The sequence below is a fragment of the Fopius arisanus genome, unplaced genomic scaffold (assembly GCF_000806365.1).
Source record: "Fopius arisanus strain USDA-PBARC FA_bdor unplaced genomic scaffold, ASM80636v1 scaffold00057, whole genome shotgun sequence".
In the NCBI taxonomy this organism is placed as follows: Eukaryota; Metazoa; Arthropoda; class Insecta; order Hymenoptera; family Braconidae; genus Fopius; species Fopius arisanus.
Window position 1 is genome coordinate 524,993 of NW_011887796.1, and position 17,075 is coordinate 542,067.

Sequence of the window (17,075 nt, forward strand, 5' to 3'; positions counted from 1 at the left end):
TTTCAAAGAATAAAAATATTTAATAACAATCACCAGTTGACCAATTTTGTGCATTTTTTTTTACATTTTATTAATTTTTATACAAAAAATTTATAAAAAATAAATATCTTAACAATACAGTAAGTAATTTTTCCTAACAAATTTACAATTGGAATACAAATTTCATCAGGTCTAGGGTCTAATTACGATATTCTTCTCAATGTCAGCAGTTTCATAATGGCAGTCGGAGCTTAATCAATTTAATAATTTCACGAGTAACTTCGAGAGCTATTGGATTTTATTAATCCCATAAACATTTAGAAATATTTAATTCACTCTCTAACGATGAAATTTAATAATTTTACACTGCCTCATTGATGTACTGTAAAAATACTTCTAACAATGAAAATTGCAATAACATACTTGAATTATTTACAATAAAATAAATTTACAGGAAATTGTTTACACCATGTGATATTCATGCATTGACTAATCCAAATAGAACTTTAGATTTATTAAAAATCAGCTGGTGAATTTTTCGATTGAAAATTTTGATCGAATGTCGAATTCTTACTCGATAACTGGAATTTCTTTCATAGGGAGAATTATTTTGTATTTTTCTTCGAGTAATTGAGAATTTTTAGATATTTTTAGTCTATAATAATCTTCAGAGTATAATATTTATTTGCGTAATTCATTTCATAATACGGAATATTTTAAAGAAATTTAATGACTCAACCAAATGTTTGGTGTGTCTTCGGAGATTCTCTTTTCTCCTCCAATATTTTCATTATTTATTTAAATTTTTACTGTTTCAATGAATGATTCAGCGATTTTATGGAAAATTATCTCAGCAATGAGTGGTTTCAAGAGAAAAAATTGATAAAATCTGTCAACCATAATTACATCATAATCGATAAATAATTATTGAGGTCATTGAGTTAATTGGATTGATTCTAGTAATTATTTTAGGTCACCAGACGATTTTCGCGAATGAAATTTCACTGTCTGCAACGAGTCACTGCATTCTCCTAGAGAACCACTGATTATCGAGATAATCTAATTAATAATCTACAGAGCAATCCAGGTCATTGGACTTGATCAATAATGAATGACCTCGCCAGTAATTATTTCCAGCAGAAAAGCATCAGAAAAAAAATATCACTCTATCAGACGTTCAGCCGTTCAATTCCATGTGAAAGATTCGCTCATTAATTTCTCCAGAAAAAAAATCATCACCCAAATGATTGAATAATCAATAATCCAAGTACTAGCGTTTCATACAGGTCATTGCACCTTCAATCAATAATCTCAATTTTCAGAGCAGTAATTTTTCATATTTTCAGACGCAAATAGTCGACATAACGCAAGAAAATTATTTCTACAATATGTCAATTAAAATGCTATCAAATAATGACAAAATGGTGGATAAAAAAATGAATTGAGATGTCCCTGGAATAGATTAAGGCACTTGCTCTGATGATCTGAAGAATTGAATTTGAATTGAGCTACGCTGGTACTGTCTGCTCAGTGGCAGTGATTGGTACAGAAATAACGTATATATCGAGCTTCTCCCCGGTGGTCTTATCAACTAAATCATTGTAATTAACCGAGTCGTACGGGGGTGGTGCGAACAGGTGATACGGAGGTGGTGGTGTGTCTGTAACATTTCGTGTTATCGTAACGGTTTCAGTTGGTCTCTGGGTGTAAGGAGTTCCCAGGGGACGAGCTGATCTACGACAGCACCATTCTGAACAGCTGACGATGAGGAAAAAAGCAACGAGACCTCCAAATGATCCAATGTACCACACGATCGACCAGGGATCCAGGGGACTCTGATTCTCCATTTCTTCTGTCAAATTAAATATATTGTTATCATTCGTACATTCAAATTATTCCAAAATCCCATTATCGTATTTTATATTAATTTCCTTAATTGCTTATTAAATTGCTTAATTGGTTTTTTTTTTTAATATTAATATTCAAGGGAAATTCTGGTTTCGGCGATATTGTCAAGTTCAAAACGACTGGTGGAGTCTTCTTTGTCATGTGAGTTTATACTCGATACTCGTTTTGAAAACCCGTTTTGCTTCCACCTCATTTCATTTTTTATTTTCTTCACATGTGGAAGAGACAAAGAAGTGACTGGGGTCAGGGTCTTCAGCAACAAAGAGCTGTTTGTCTTAGATTAATGAATTATCACGCGGAAAATTGAAGATTTGAAAAAAATTCGAGGAAAAGCGGTAATCATTTTTCTGTCCAATCCCGACTAATTTAATAACCCATCATCGCGATATTTATTTTTCTTTGGGTAATTAATTTACTCTCATTGCAACAAATCAGCTAGTTAATTTATTCGTAATGATAAATCCTAATAGTATTATTGAAAACGATAAATAATAACTCCAAAATCTTAACTCTAGTTTCCAGTAATTGAAAAAATGAAGAAAAAATATGTTTACGATTCTAAAACGTCGGTAATTACTGAAAATAAAAAGTTGCTCGTAAAATATTGAGGAGCGATAAATTTTTCATCCTAGAAACCGCTTTTTCAAGCCTTTCGATAGTAAATTCATTAACGTTGAAAACGTCAGAAGGCAGAACTGCCTTGAGAAAGAAATGGCTTTTTTTTTTTTGTGGGATAAAATCACCTGATTCCGAGTCCATGGATTTGCTGTTGCGTTCATGATTTTTCTCACTGGGTTCCGACTCAAATTCAATGACGTAAACCGTTTGTTCATCATCGACCGTAGGATTGCGCCTTGAACTCGCTTCATTCGCTCGATTCTCGCCACTTGCTCGTATTACTTCATTTTTTATTATTTTCGATGATTTTCCATTCACATCCGATATTTCGTAGCCCGTGAGACCATGCAGATACTCTGAAAAAAGTAAAAACAAAAGTATCAGTACTAGAAATATCTGAGAGTCATTCATATTATTTAATCATTAATTTTAGTTAATCTCATTAAAAATTTCTATCTACAACCAATCGAATCAGCTGAAGCTGTGAGGAGTCAAAACTGATGATTCAGTAAAAAAAAAACGGGAAACGGAAGATAAAAATTGCATAACAATTTTATAATAAACAAAAAGTGATAACAAAACTAGTAAAATAAATAAATGAAATTAAAAAAATTAAAAAATAAATAAATAAATAAATGAAAATAAATAAATAAATAAATGAAAATAAATTAATTAATTAATAGAACTTTCAAATAGTTTAAACTTATAGATAAAAAATAGAGCAAGCGGGGAAAGTATAGAATACTAAATGCAACATCAAAGAAAATAAAAATTATTATATTAATTAATAACCAAAAATAATTAATTTAATTTATACTCCGTTTGATCTTGACCTACTTTACATAAAAACACGAATGTAAACGTAATAATTGCGCAACGTGACTGGGTTTGAGAAAATACTAGCAAAACCTTACGCTCCACTTTTTTTCCCGTTATTTCGCGTTCAAATCTCATCAGCGATGATTTAAGTCACGTACGCCAGACTTTTGATCACGTTGTGACACGCGTGGACGAAGTGCATTACCCGGAAAAATCTTGAAAAAATATATTCAAACAGAAATGCCTCCGGTAAAAAAAAAAACACGTCGCAAACTAGACCTGGGATTTTAAAAATATCAACGGCTAATTTTTAACAATTTCCACTTTTTATTTCCACTAGAAGTTAATGATTTTTATGTTTTTTTATTGATCGTCTAATTATTTTTTATTTACATTGTTCATTCGCAGATGGATGTTATTGTGTTGCGAATTCACGTCTCGTGCAAATCCATTCAGGATATATCATTATACAATCAATTGTCTTCAGAAACTACAAACTACGCAAATCTTCTTCTCACAAATTCTATTCTCGGTAGCAAAATACGTGGAAAGATTATAAATCACCGATTGATTGGTCATTTAAAACTTGAATTTCAAGGACTAAAATGTTTCTTTCAAGAATTATTTTCTCCCATCAGCTCTAGAACGCGGATTCATTCATAAATAAATTACTAGAACAATTTTCATTGCTGGAAAAACAAGACAAGAATTGTGATATCAGTATCACTACATTATATCAGAATCATTACAAAAGTCATTACGAAAATCATCAGTTTTTCCTCACTTCCACGTGGCAATCGCGCCTCGTGATGGTTCATTAAAAAAAAAACAATTTCATTTCACTCCATTTTAGTTTTTAATAAATATCACGATACGGTTTAAAGCAAAAATATTCCTATTCCATCTGCCAGAAATGCTTTTGGCATCAGATTTCAGTTGTGTACATCGATGGATTTAAATATGTACATCTTCATGAAATTGTTCTAGGCTAAATGCCAGATATGTATTGATTTCTCCATTTTCCCAATATTTCCTATTTATTTTGACGCTTCGTTGATTGTAAAAATGATAAACAATTAATGAACTACTGAATAAAAATAGAATTAAACGTCTTGTAATTAAATTGAAATTAATTGTGAAAGTGGAATTGAATAAGTTTAAATTTTATTACAAAATGATTTTTTTTCAAGGGACTAAGGAGAGAAAAATAATAAAAAAGGAGGAAGGCAACAAAGGAGAGGCTGGAGGAAGAAAAGACTGACAATGAGTGTCTCTCCACTCATCTGGAGGTTTTGCCTTGAGGCCTCAGTGCTTTTGTCATGTGCATCACCAAAGGCTGAATCAAGAGACTATACAACAGCAAAACTAGAATAAATGGAGGGAATTTTGAAAATCCTAACAAAAGACCGGAGTGACAAGGAAAAATTCCCCTATAAGTCATTTTCCGGGAATTTTTCCAACACCTCAAATTACTGAGTTTTCAATAAAAATTGCCGGATTTTTTCAGTTGAATGGAAATTAATTTTATATATATGAAAAATGATTTTGTCAAAATATTATTTTCTGCGGGGGTTTTCTCTCGAAATTTCACGAATTTTTCTCTTAGTCTCATCATTACAGAGAAGGTGAATCGATTATCGATTTAATCTGCGATTTGTTGTGAAATGAATAAAATTTTGAATCGAATGATTTTTGCCTTCCTCTCATGTAAATGCGGAAATATGACGCATGAATACATGCATTAAAAGTGATGATCCTAAGAGGAAAACTCAATAACACGTGATTTCAAGTCTTCAAATGAAATTAAAATACGAATTTCAATTTAACTGGTGACAATTTCCGGGTTTAAGAAAATTATATTTTTCTTATCGAATCGATGATTACCTGCGACCAATAAATTTCCAAATCGACTTTCTCCTAAAATAAGTCACATTTTTAATTAATAATTAACCATAGAACGTGCGTCAAATACTGCACAAATATTATTGTAAAATATTCTCGGACTAGTTTTTAATATTTTTTTTTGATGGGTGCGGGAGTAAACTCTGGAGTGGAAGCGGTTTATTGTGACTTTTATTCATCTCCAGGTTTCTTGAAAATGGATGAGTCGAGGATTTTCACGTGAGACTATTTTTGAAGTTGTCCCAAGAGAGTCATGAAACGAGGGAGAAAAGATAGTAATAACAAGTGCAAGTGAAATGGGGTGAGTACCGAGATCTAGTGATTCGTCACGGGTTGCTCCAATTTATTTTGAATTCAATTGCAATTGCCCGGGAAAAAATGATTTTTTCATCGATCCACCGCTAATGAAAAAAATTAAAATATAAAATACTTGTAACGAGAAATATTTCCATTTTTTATTTGAATTTTCTTATTATTTTTCTCATTTTTTTTTCATCGTAACTCTTGTTTAATTAAATTTTGGCAATTTGTCGGGGGACAGATTAATTAATCTTGACATGTTGTGAATGAAATTCTAGGCAATTACTCGGAATAAATTCCGGTGGAATTTGAGAATTCACGGAGAGATAACAATAATACGAGCTCTTGCTTGAGATATAAAGGAAGAGTAAGAAAATTTATTACACTCGAGAGCTTTCTGAAAAATTGAGAGATTTTTTTACGTCATGAATTCATTTGCACCCCTGCACATATTGTTATTGTTTTTATTTTTTAAACGGTTTAATGCGGCGTTTGAAAGTTTTACAAGTGGAAAAAGCGCGTTTATGTAAGACATGACTCAATTACCCTTCGTCTTATGATCATTGTTAATGTTCTGTAACAAATTCCGACGCAATGACAATTTACACGGGTCATGAAGCTGCCAAGTACTTGATGAACATCCAAATTCCGTAGTTTAATGTATCATACAATTTTTTAACCGTCGGCTCTATCGTAATCCATTAAATTCTGATAAGATAAGAGCTAGGAGATTCTAATTAATTCCATTCAACCGGGGAAATTTCCGTCGGCGAAATCTTAATAAATCTCCGACAATATTCCCTTAACCCTTACATATATATTAACAATATCGATTTTTTTACGTTTAATTGTGGAAAAATCTCATAGCTATCATTTAATTAAAACCAAAACCACCGGGCGGGTATTCCCCTATTTTTCTACCTTCACTTTTGACTTCACTTTTGATCATTTAATTTCTCTATAAACATAAATATATGTTTATATTTGATATAAACATTTGTAAAATATCCTGCATTCATCCACCGCTCCCACCAGAATTCGGAATGGCGTAATGTTTCAGATGCTCATTGAGCTGGAAATGAATATCGAATTGGAAAATAGAATTTCTCGTATCTGTTGACTTGAGTAAATCTATTGTACGTACAGAGAACATGTGTTTTCTCTGAAATGACGTGAAACGCCTTTTGAAATCCACCAAGAGTAACTCATTACAGTCTTCAATAGCCCTGAATTTGTCAGAAGTTGAAACCACAAAGGCTCCACGTTATTTTTAATATTCTCAACTTCTCAAATAACGTTCAATAATTATTAATTGTCAAGAACTGTCGATTATTTAAAGCGATTTATTTCTGGACAGACTACAAGTGAAATTCGAGCGACGACGGAGTGATATGCGTTTGGAATATGAATTTTTTTCTTCGTCTACCAGACGCACGTGAATTCTTGAGCTAAAAATACGGAATTGAGACATTGGATGACCTTTCTGATCATCATTAATCACTCATGAACATCAATACATGACTTTATTATTTATAGTCGATATTCAATTCCATTGTCATCTGATTTTTCATTAAAATGTCATAACGAAAAATTCTTAAATCGCTCTAATGACCTGAAACTATACTAGAACCATGAAATTATGTCACACTAATGATAAATTATTCATAATTGTCTTGTTATCAGCTCCACGCTAAGATAAATGGTAATTATTATCCAATAACCACGTCATAATACTGGCACTCGAACAATTACGATTTTCAAAAAACAAAACGTAAAATATCTAATGAATTTTCTATTATTTTTTATTAGATTTCGGGTGAACAATTCAATTATCAGTGAATGTAATTTTCAGAAGAAATAGATATAAAATAGTCAGTCGTTGAATGAAATGCATAATAAGAGTGAATTACTTGGCAAATAATGAGAGCGAACTGATTACGTCGGGAAATTAAATTTTCACGTAATTCCAACGTCATTGTTACATATTGTCGTTATCATAAAAACGTGTAAATACACCTGAACATTAAATATTCGAAGGTCCCCTGCCGAGAAGCGGATATCATCGGGTGTGGGCGAAAAACAAACATTTGATTAAACAATTTAAACACTGATAACAGCTGATATCGTGATATTCTCCAGGGCCGCGAGGAAAAAAATATATTTTTAAGTGCCTTCAACCCTTCCGATAAATCAAAACACAAAATTCCCAGAAACTCTACGACTATTTAAAAGTAATACAAATAAAATAATAAATTATTATAAATAATTAAACTGTTTTATAATGTAGTAAAATATATAAATATATAAATAGTAAATAAAAAACGATTTTTATCCGATTCCATCGTTTACAATTGATAGACGAATTATATTCAGAATATTGTCACATAATTTGTTATAATGTGGATATTTTTGTTGTTAAAATATATTTGTTTGTCGTTTTCATTGAAAAAAAAAGGAGTGATGACCTGGATATTTTTAATCATCTCATTGAGGGATGCCGATCAATATTCAATTGATCTAAATTATTATTCAGTGGTTCTTGACTCGAATTGCGGCTGGATGAGCTCCTCGAAGAGTTGTATCTAAAATTAGGTGAGTTGGGGAAGTGGCCAAATATATGGATATACTCTTCACATGTGGCCCCGATTATATTGAATGGATTTGCAAAACGTTGGAATAATTGAGATAACAGGGGTTTATATAATTTATTGTAGCTTAACCAGCCATTGATTTTTGTTTTATTAAGATATCCAATCAGTCTTCAATTTTTAAGATTAAGATACTCTATGTTTGCTCAATCATCACGTATAACACCAATAAATCAATTTTTTTTGCTTCTTTAAATTGAGAAAATTAGTGAAATTATTATTCAAAGTATTAATACCTCACGAGATATTTGAATTTATAATCTAAAACTCACCTGGTAGTGGTGCCGTAAAAATAGCTCCGGTGCAGCTCAAAACACCGGAAACAACAACAGCAAACCACCAAAATTCGCTAACAGTCATTGTAAAATGAATTTATCAACTGGAACTTGGTAATTAGTAATTTCCAGTCCCCTCATCGATCACATCATAAAAAATCGTCCTACCCACGTCATCCCGGCACTTTCAACAAATCCACTAAAATCAAAATTCAAAATCCACTCAACTTTCGTCACTTTTTCTCACCCTAAAAGTTATCACTTATTCTCACACAAGTCAGCAGAATAAATTTTTTTTATCATAAATTTGAATTTTCGCGTGAAAATGGGGGGTAATGAGAAGGGTAAAAAAATTTTTTTTTCTCTTCGAGAATGACAAAAAATATAAATAATAATGAATATGACTGGTGGTGCGGTAATGACGTGGTGTAGTGTCTATCCGGGTAGTTAACCAGCGGTAAACTGGTGAAGGAGAGTTGCGGTAGATGGTAATATACATAACGCCGAGTTTGTGAAGATATATATATATATATACATATATGTAAACGGGTGTAGGTCTCGCGTCGCCGCTACTATTCTACACTATTCTGCTCCAGCCCCCTCCACAAATCCTTATCTTCATCCATCTCAATATATATCAATATATCAATATATCGATATATCAATATATGATATATTTTATAAAAATCAATAATATCTATATATTTTTTTTTATATATATATAAAATGATACAAAAATGTAATGACACGTATTCTAAGAGATGCGGAAAAATTAATGATTTATAAATTATAACTTAAAGAGAGATAGAGAGATCAATAGAACATTGAAATATCGAATAAAAAGACAACAAAGAAGAACGAGTTCTTCCCTATTTTATTTTTAAGCAACATTTTCATTGATTTTTTAACGATAAATGACACTGAGAGTCTGTCATGTTTGAATTGTAATGGAGAGTGGTTTCTTCATCGTTATCGTACAAACATTAGAAATTTATTTATAGATACCAATGAAAAAACCGGCCTTGATTTTTTTCCCTGTTTATCAGTTTGATATTCTTTATTTGACGTCTAGGAAGTGGACATTTTTATTGCCTGGCTTAGTCACAGGTTTTTTTTTTAATGGACAAAATGGCTTGGACAAGTCGAGAATTTTACCACTGGTCAATTTGTTGGAAATATCACTCGAGAAATTTTTACCTTTTCGCTATATTCGTTAATTATTATTATATTATTATTTATATAACTTTGAATTTTTTTGACGAATCATTTGTCGTCAATTAATAAATTACAATAATCAAGAGGAAAGAGAATTTGCTCGAATGATTCAGTGATTGTGAATTGATTAATAATGACAGAAATCATTGAAGTGATCGGGTCTGATTTATTTCCCTGATTTATTCCATAATCCTCGAAAAATTCTAGAGGTTTTCCCCCAAAATCTCCGATTTCCCAGGTAATCACTAGATTAACAAATCCGATGTTTAACCATGGGATTCCCCCGTCTCCCAACAATTTCTTCCATAACCCATCGATAAGATTAATAAAAATAGAATAATGGAGCATGTGCCATTTTTTCCGTCTACAATCAATTTTTTATCTAATATTCATCAATCATTGTTTCACTAATCTCAATCGTGGAATCAAAAGACTTATCGAGAATTAAAAATAACCGATCAGCAGTGCAAGGTTTAAAATAAGGCGCGATGAGTCGTCAGAACATAAATAATTGAGATTAATTTCATTCATCTCTGTGATAATTCTGGTATTTCGGAATCATTAAAAATGACCAACTAATTACGGACACGTTATTTTGATATTACAAGCTATTGAAATTGAAAATTATAAATAATTCAAAACCGAAATTCATGCGTTTGTTGTTAGAATCCAATTAATTTCACAAGAGTAATTAAAACTAATGACTAATAACTAACTAAATGTAATGGAATTGTAATGTGCTGTAATGAGGGGATCTTTGAAAGTGATTAAAAAACATTTTTTTTCTTTATTTATATATATTAGTTTCATTGATCAATTTATTAATTTCATCATTTCATTTTACGACAGATTGCAGTGAGTTTGACTTCACTCACGGATTTTTATTAATTTCATTAATTAGTGTAAAACGTTCATATTCGTGGATAACTATTTTTTCAACATTTTTACAATGATTTTTCGTTTGTGAGACTCACTCTAACAGCAAATAAAAATCACTCGTCCTTGGTGTCATTTCATTATAACTTTTTTCACACATAAAATTGTATAAAAATGGCGTTTTATAATTTTCTTTACCTATTACTTTTTATTCAATTATGTTTTGTTTCAGTGCAATTCCGTGAATCCTCGGTACATGACGATAAAAATTGGGTTCATCAAGGCCCATCTACCTCCGATTATAAAAAGATTATACCTAAATTCCCGGGAATTCCAGGATTTTATGGCAATTATTTGATTGCGCAGGGATACCAATTACGCCTGCTGAATTATATATAGAAAAATTATCATTTTATATTCAAATTATCCCAAAATGACAATTTTTTATAGCAATTTAACCGCTGTAATTAGTATGCCCTCACCATCAACTAATTATCGTTCAATCTAGGGATAATAATATTTTAAAAATCAGAGACAGACGTGCCATTTTGAGATCCAGTGATTTTAATTCAGGAGTTGTATTATAAGCTGCAGTGTCATAAATTAGAAAATAATTTTCTCATCATTGGATCAACATAAATAATAAGCTGTTACTCATCAGGATATAATTGGAGGGTATTTTCAATTATTGGAAACCCATCAGCAGGCATGAATAATTTTTCTAATACCATGAACAACAAATTCCAGTGAAAAACAGTGAAACAATCCACAATTATCTATTTATTCGGGAGAGTCTCTGACAATCGATGACTTCTTCACGTGAATTGAGATCCCAATGGGACATTCATCTGCTGATGCAAAACAATTCCTCTCATCCAAAAATTTATTCATGAATTGTAAATTGGAAATAATTAACTAATTAGCAATTTAATGATTTTAGATTTGAAGAGTTACTTGGAGAGTCTCGAGAAAATGACGGTGACGAGCTCTTGAGCATTATCTGCACCACTCCACGATCAATTTATTTCTCATTTGATTACTCAGAACTAATGACACAGGAAATAACGATGAGTGATGCAACTCTAAAAATCTGTTAGAGAATTATTGAATTTCATCGGTTTATCCACTCGCATGAGTCTGCAATAAACTATTGACATTGAAGTGAGTCACAGGCATTTGCAGGAAAAGGGAAAAAAATTATCGCTCAAACAAAAAATACAAATAATGTTCTCAGCTTTAAGACCGTTTCTGTATTCATGATTTTTATGGTCTTGGAATCATCGAGGAAAACTGCGTCATCGAACGAAGTCGACAGTTAGATGACATCGTCACAAATTTAAATGAATATATAAAATTCTCCTTGAAAATTTCAATTCTTCAATGATTTTATCGAGAATTTAGCTAAAATTTCATTTCTCAGATAAATTTTCACAGAAATCAGTGACTAAACAATTTTTTTAATAAGTAATTGTTCTCAATGAGTTAAATAGTGGCATTTCGATTTTTTTGGGATGAGAAAAACTATCCATTCTCATTGATAAGATGCCTTTGAGTACTGATAAGTTCCCAGTTACAAATTCAAAAGCCGTGTAGTTCGCAAATAATGATATTTCAGTAGAGAAAGGATAAATCGATTGAAATCGAAAAATTTTGCATTTTCTTCTTGCAGAAATCTCTGGAGTTAGGGATATGGTAAAAAAAAATCATAAATTAGTCGAATTAAAATAGTTTTATTCGAGAATCAATTTATTAAATGTAATTGGTTTTTTAAATTTTTTGATACGTCAAAAAGTGGAGAAAACAGTTTTAAAAAATAGGAACAAGGTGAAATTGACAATTAACAATCATTCTCCTCAATTCCATCGATTCAATTTCCTCTGATTAATAATTTTCAGTAATTTGGTCGTTAAGAATTGTTACTCGGTGCAAAACGCCCAGAGAAATCTGCGATAATTTCCTCAATTTACCACTTCATTACTGCCTGAACTCATTAAACACTAATAAAAGCATGAAATATAATATAATAAATACAACAAGACATTAAATTCATAAAAAAAGGGAAAAATAATATGTTCGAGTATCACAATTTATCGTAAAGTGTTGAATTAATCTACACACTCAATAAATTCCATGGATTTTCGTCATTTTTTGATTAAATCTGAACAATACTTTGGATTTAAATAAAAAATGATAAAAATATTAATCTGAAAGATCAGAATGGTGCTATTATAGCAGCAGCTTCACCACGACTCGTTGGTAATGATGCACACTCACTCCACGTGTTTGTACTTGGATCGTAACTCTCGACAGTTGATATTGTGATTTGCGTACGATAGAAATTAATTTCACGTGATTGATCACCACCGATTACGTACAGACGGCCATCAGCAGCTGCCACTGCAGGATAGGAACGTCCCATGTTCATTGGAGCGACTGCTGTCCATTTGTTCTGAAAAATAAAATTTTCTCCCACTCTTAAACTGACATTTTAGTCACTCAAACGCCTCCCCGGATTTTTAACATTTTTATCTCTAGATTTGCCACTTTCCCAATTATTCCCCGATTCTCTGGTAATTATGGGATTGCGCAGGGATACTAATTACCGCGATTGAACTGCCATACATTAAACCTGTCGAAAGTGATAACCGTTCATCTAATCCCAAAATGACAATTTTGCATGGAGTTTAGTAGCCGCGCAAATAGTTACCATAGAATTTGGGGATTACCACGAATCCAGGGGTAATATTATTCCCGTACTATTTCTCACGGTCTCTCGTCAGTTTGTAATTGTTAGTCACTCATACATCGCGTGATCCAACGAAGTAAAAGAGCATTGAATCAGTGCTTTGATCTGACTATCTTGGGAGTTTTTACGACATTGCAGTGATCATGAAAAATAAGTGATTGTGGGGATGTTAATGATCTCAAATAGTCTACGATGGCATTCAATTGAAGTTCAAGGATCAAATGTCAGAATCTCCAGTTAAATTATTCACTTCCCCATTTTAATTAATTGAATACTTTTGTCTCTACAAATTCATGTTCTCTAGTTCAATCCCAATTTGTTACTAAGTCTATACAAAAATTTGTTGACGTGTCTTGATTGCTGAATAAATTCTCAAAAAAGGTGGCGTTTGGTTGAGTCATTGAACGTTAAATCCTCACCTTTTCGAAGGAGTACCGTTCAACGGACGTCAGAACCTCTTGATTCTTATTCATTCCCCCAACGACGTAAATATACCCGTCTAAAATGGTAATTCCCATTTGCGAACGTGGAGTCAACATCGAAGCCAGAGGGTTCCACTCTCCCGTCACTGGATTGTAACTTATTACGTCTTGTCTGTGTCTACTGTCGTGAGTGCAGCCTCCAACAACGTAAATCAATCCTGAAAAAAACAATTCCAAAGTTCCCTTTTCAAAAAATTATCTTCTACAATTTATTGATCGTTAAATTTCATTAAATTTATTTTTAATTTTTTATTATTATTAAATTATTTGATTAAAAAATGTTAATATTCATTAAAAATTATTGAATTCTCAGATATAAAGATTTTAAAAGTAGAAATAAGTGGAAATCATCAATCATCTGATTCAATTCGAGATTTTTCACGATTTTTAAAACTTTTGCTCCAATTTTGAAAACATTAAAAAATTAATTCTGTGAAATTGAGAAAAGTCACACTGTGTATTCTTCGCAAACAAATGTCAATAGAAACGAAATGCTTTCTAATATATAGAGGCAATCAGGGATTTCATTTAGTTTTCCATGAAGTTTAATTAACAAAATATGAGGATCACCTTCGTAGGCAACAACTCCCATGCTGAATCTGGGCTCCGGTAATTCTCCCTGGAGTGTCCAGGTGTTATTTATTGGATCGTATGTTTCAATGGAGCCTCCGATATCCTCTCCTACCCACCCACCGAATGCGTACAAGTGATTATCTAGAGCACACAATCCAAATTCACATCTGGGCTCTACCATGCAAGCAATCGATGTCCAGACGTTGTCTCTGGGGTCGTAACACTCCCCATTGGCTATTATACATGACTCGAGTTCACCACCCACCACGTAAACCTTCCCATCCAGAAGGGCAACACCTGGGAGTATTCGTCCAATGGTTATCGGTGCCACTTCACTCCATTGTCCAGTAAATGTGTCATACTTTTCAATAGTTTCATAAGTAGATTCAGCATCTCTGGCCCAGCTATCAGCAGTATGTTCTCTCTTAGATCCACCGATAACGAGAATATTTTTCTTGGCACAGATTCGTGGTTGCGCCCTGAGAGGCACCAAGCACCCCTTATTAGATATTAAATCCTTCTGAATAGATCTGAGGGCTACGATGAGACTGGCGTCCTTGCAGTCGAGTATGATGGACTCCAAACGACTCAGTGAACACAATCGGAGCCTTATGTGGCTGAGAATTTCGAAAACATAGCAACGACGTGTGGGAACATCGTGGGTTATCCAGTTGTAGGCTGCTTGGAAGACCTGACAACAAGTTAAGAAATCCATTAACATCAATATCCCCATCGATTTTTCTATTTATTATACCAAAATTATCACCTGAAATTCAGTGTCGATGTGTATATATTCACTCCTGAGAAAATGAATGAGATATTCCTTTGGCAGATCAAGGAACTCTTCCTCCTGCGACACCTGAGGAAAATTGACTTGAATGAAACGTAGGGCAGTCTCCATCAACTCCAGACGATTGTGGGCTTCAGCGAATCTACCAGAAAATAATACAAAAATATTAATTCACAACAGTTGACAACAATTTTACTATTGAAAAATCCCTGTGGGTTTTGCCACGAATTCCCTTTATCCCCAGCCAATCTCTCCGTCGCACCTGTAAATTCCCAAAGCATTTGAATAATGCAGCTGCTGCCTGAGATACTCGATGCAGCCAGCCACAACTTCATCCAGCTCGAGCATATCAGCAGCCGCAAACAGTTCCTGGACATTATCCTGAGTAATATCGACATTTCCAGTGTAAATAAAATCCACGAGGATGGATAATATGCCGGGAGTTATGGAGTGAATCTCCACGAGCTCTTGTTGCTCCTCCACTAGTCCACCAGTGAACATTGCATTGAAATATGCACTTCCAGCTGCTAGAACTGATCTGTGTGCTCTGATTATCTTGTCACCAGCCATCAGGCCCACGTCGCTGAATTGGTTCTTCAATCTCTGGGCATTCAAATTTCTCAGGACCTTTGGGGCATATTGGCCAACTGCATACACTGAACTGGCGACTTCTGTGCTCTGGCGAACTGGTTGAGAGGCAAAACCCATTGCTTGGGAATTGTGGCCACTTTTCAGTGGCTGGGTACCACCATCAGCCATGAAACCATCTAATTGCCCTTTGTCTACTGCCCCTGAAACAGAAGATAGAAAATTATTGTTTAATTAAGAATTTATTATTCAGGCGAATTTACTTTTTAAAGCATCAAAGCAAAATGGGGTACACCTAATTTATCAAATTCGTTGGAGCATTTTTTTGAGGAAACTCAAATTAATTTCACGATAATTCAATCCAATTTACACTTTTTGATCGTTGAAGAGCCCTTCATATGGATTTACATAAAAAATATTTAATTGAATAATAAAGTAAATTACCATGAATTAATTAATAATCAAAAAGGCGATTTTAATTGAAGAATGGAATTATATTTTTTAGAGAGGAATTATTGGGTGAATATGAAAATTTACTGTGAAGAAATTTTGGATCTCCATTCCATTCACATCTAGACTAATTCCCCTCCTCAATTAACCCCAAAACCGAGACCCCAGATGACACTAAATTAATTAATTAATCCCCGAGACTTACGACATATACGTGATAACACTTTGTAGACACTCTGGAAGGATTTTGTATTGTTTTTCCCCTTCAGCCTCATCACTGCCACTTCCCAGAACTCATCTTTAACGAAAATCACCTCGACTTCACCCTCAGTCTGAAATCAATCCCAAGAAAATCCCCAAGACTTTTCGATTTTCCCTCCTCAAAAATCAATTTCTCATTATTTCAGTCAATACATCAGGTGCACTTTCTTTCAGGGACAACTCCATAGAGGAATCACCAGACAAGTGAAGTTGCCTTCACAATGAAGAAATAAAATCGATTCCTCCCCCACATCCAAATATACCCACATTTTTCCGATTATCTCCACAAATAACCATTTTACGAGAAAATGTCAAGAACAAGTTTTTGCAGAGCGAAAAATTCTTCACAAATAGTTGTTATCACATTTTTTTTTCAAATCGCTAGGTGACCAGATATTTTCGATTCTATGAGTGATTGCGGTTCGAAGAGTTTTGCTGTGAACTTCGGAGGTTTCCGAGAATCTCCGAGGCTTCACGAGAATCCAAATCGATTCTGCGTTTTTCGATATTATCGAGGTATCGATACGTAAAACGTCCATGATTTTTAAATTTTAGTGGCACATCAACAAAATAAGGGAATAAATAATTTGAATAGGTTTAATATTACGTTCAACATATCAAACCTTTATAAATATTTATTCAACA

At 33.0% G+C, this 17,075-nt stretch overlaps 2 protein-coding genes across 2 annotated transcripts; both read right to left on the reverse strand.

Moving 5' to 3' along the window:
• Positions 1 to 36: 36 nt before the first annotated feature.
• Positions 37 to 8,900, reverse strand: LOC105268449 (uncharacterized). The gene is made up of 3 exons (XM_011308016.1): positions 8,447 to 8,900; positions 2,631 to 2,861; positions 37 to 1,831 (listed from the first exon to the last, which is right to left on the reverse strand). Exons 1-3 carry the CDS (start codon positions 8,532 to 8,534, stop codon positions 1,488 to 1,490), a joined length of 663 nt encoding a protein of 220 aa, XP_011306318.1. The 5' UTR covers positions 8,535 to 8,900; the 3' UTR covers positions 37 to 1,487.
• Positions 8,901 to 12,364: 3,464 nt separating this feature from the next.
• LOC105268450 (actin-binding protein IPP) lies at positions 12,365 to 16,889 on the reverse strand. Its single transcript, XM_011308017.1, has 6 exons — positions 16,375 to 16,889; positions 15,394 to 15,922; positions 15,108 to 15,273; positions 14,339 to 15,032; positions 13,706 to 13,926; positions 12,365 to 12,989 (listed from the first exon to the last, which is right to left on the reverse strand). The coding sequence occupies exons 1-6, from the start codon at positions 16,442 to 16,444 to the stop codon at positions 12,753 to 12,755; spliced, it is 1,917 nt and encodes a 638-aa protein (XP_011306319.1). The 5' UTR covers positions 16,445 to 16,889; the 3' UTR covers positions 12,365 to 12,752.
• Positions 16,890 to 17,075: the final 186 nt, after the last annotated feature.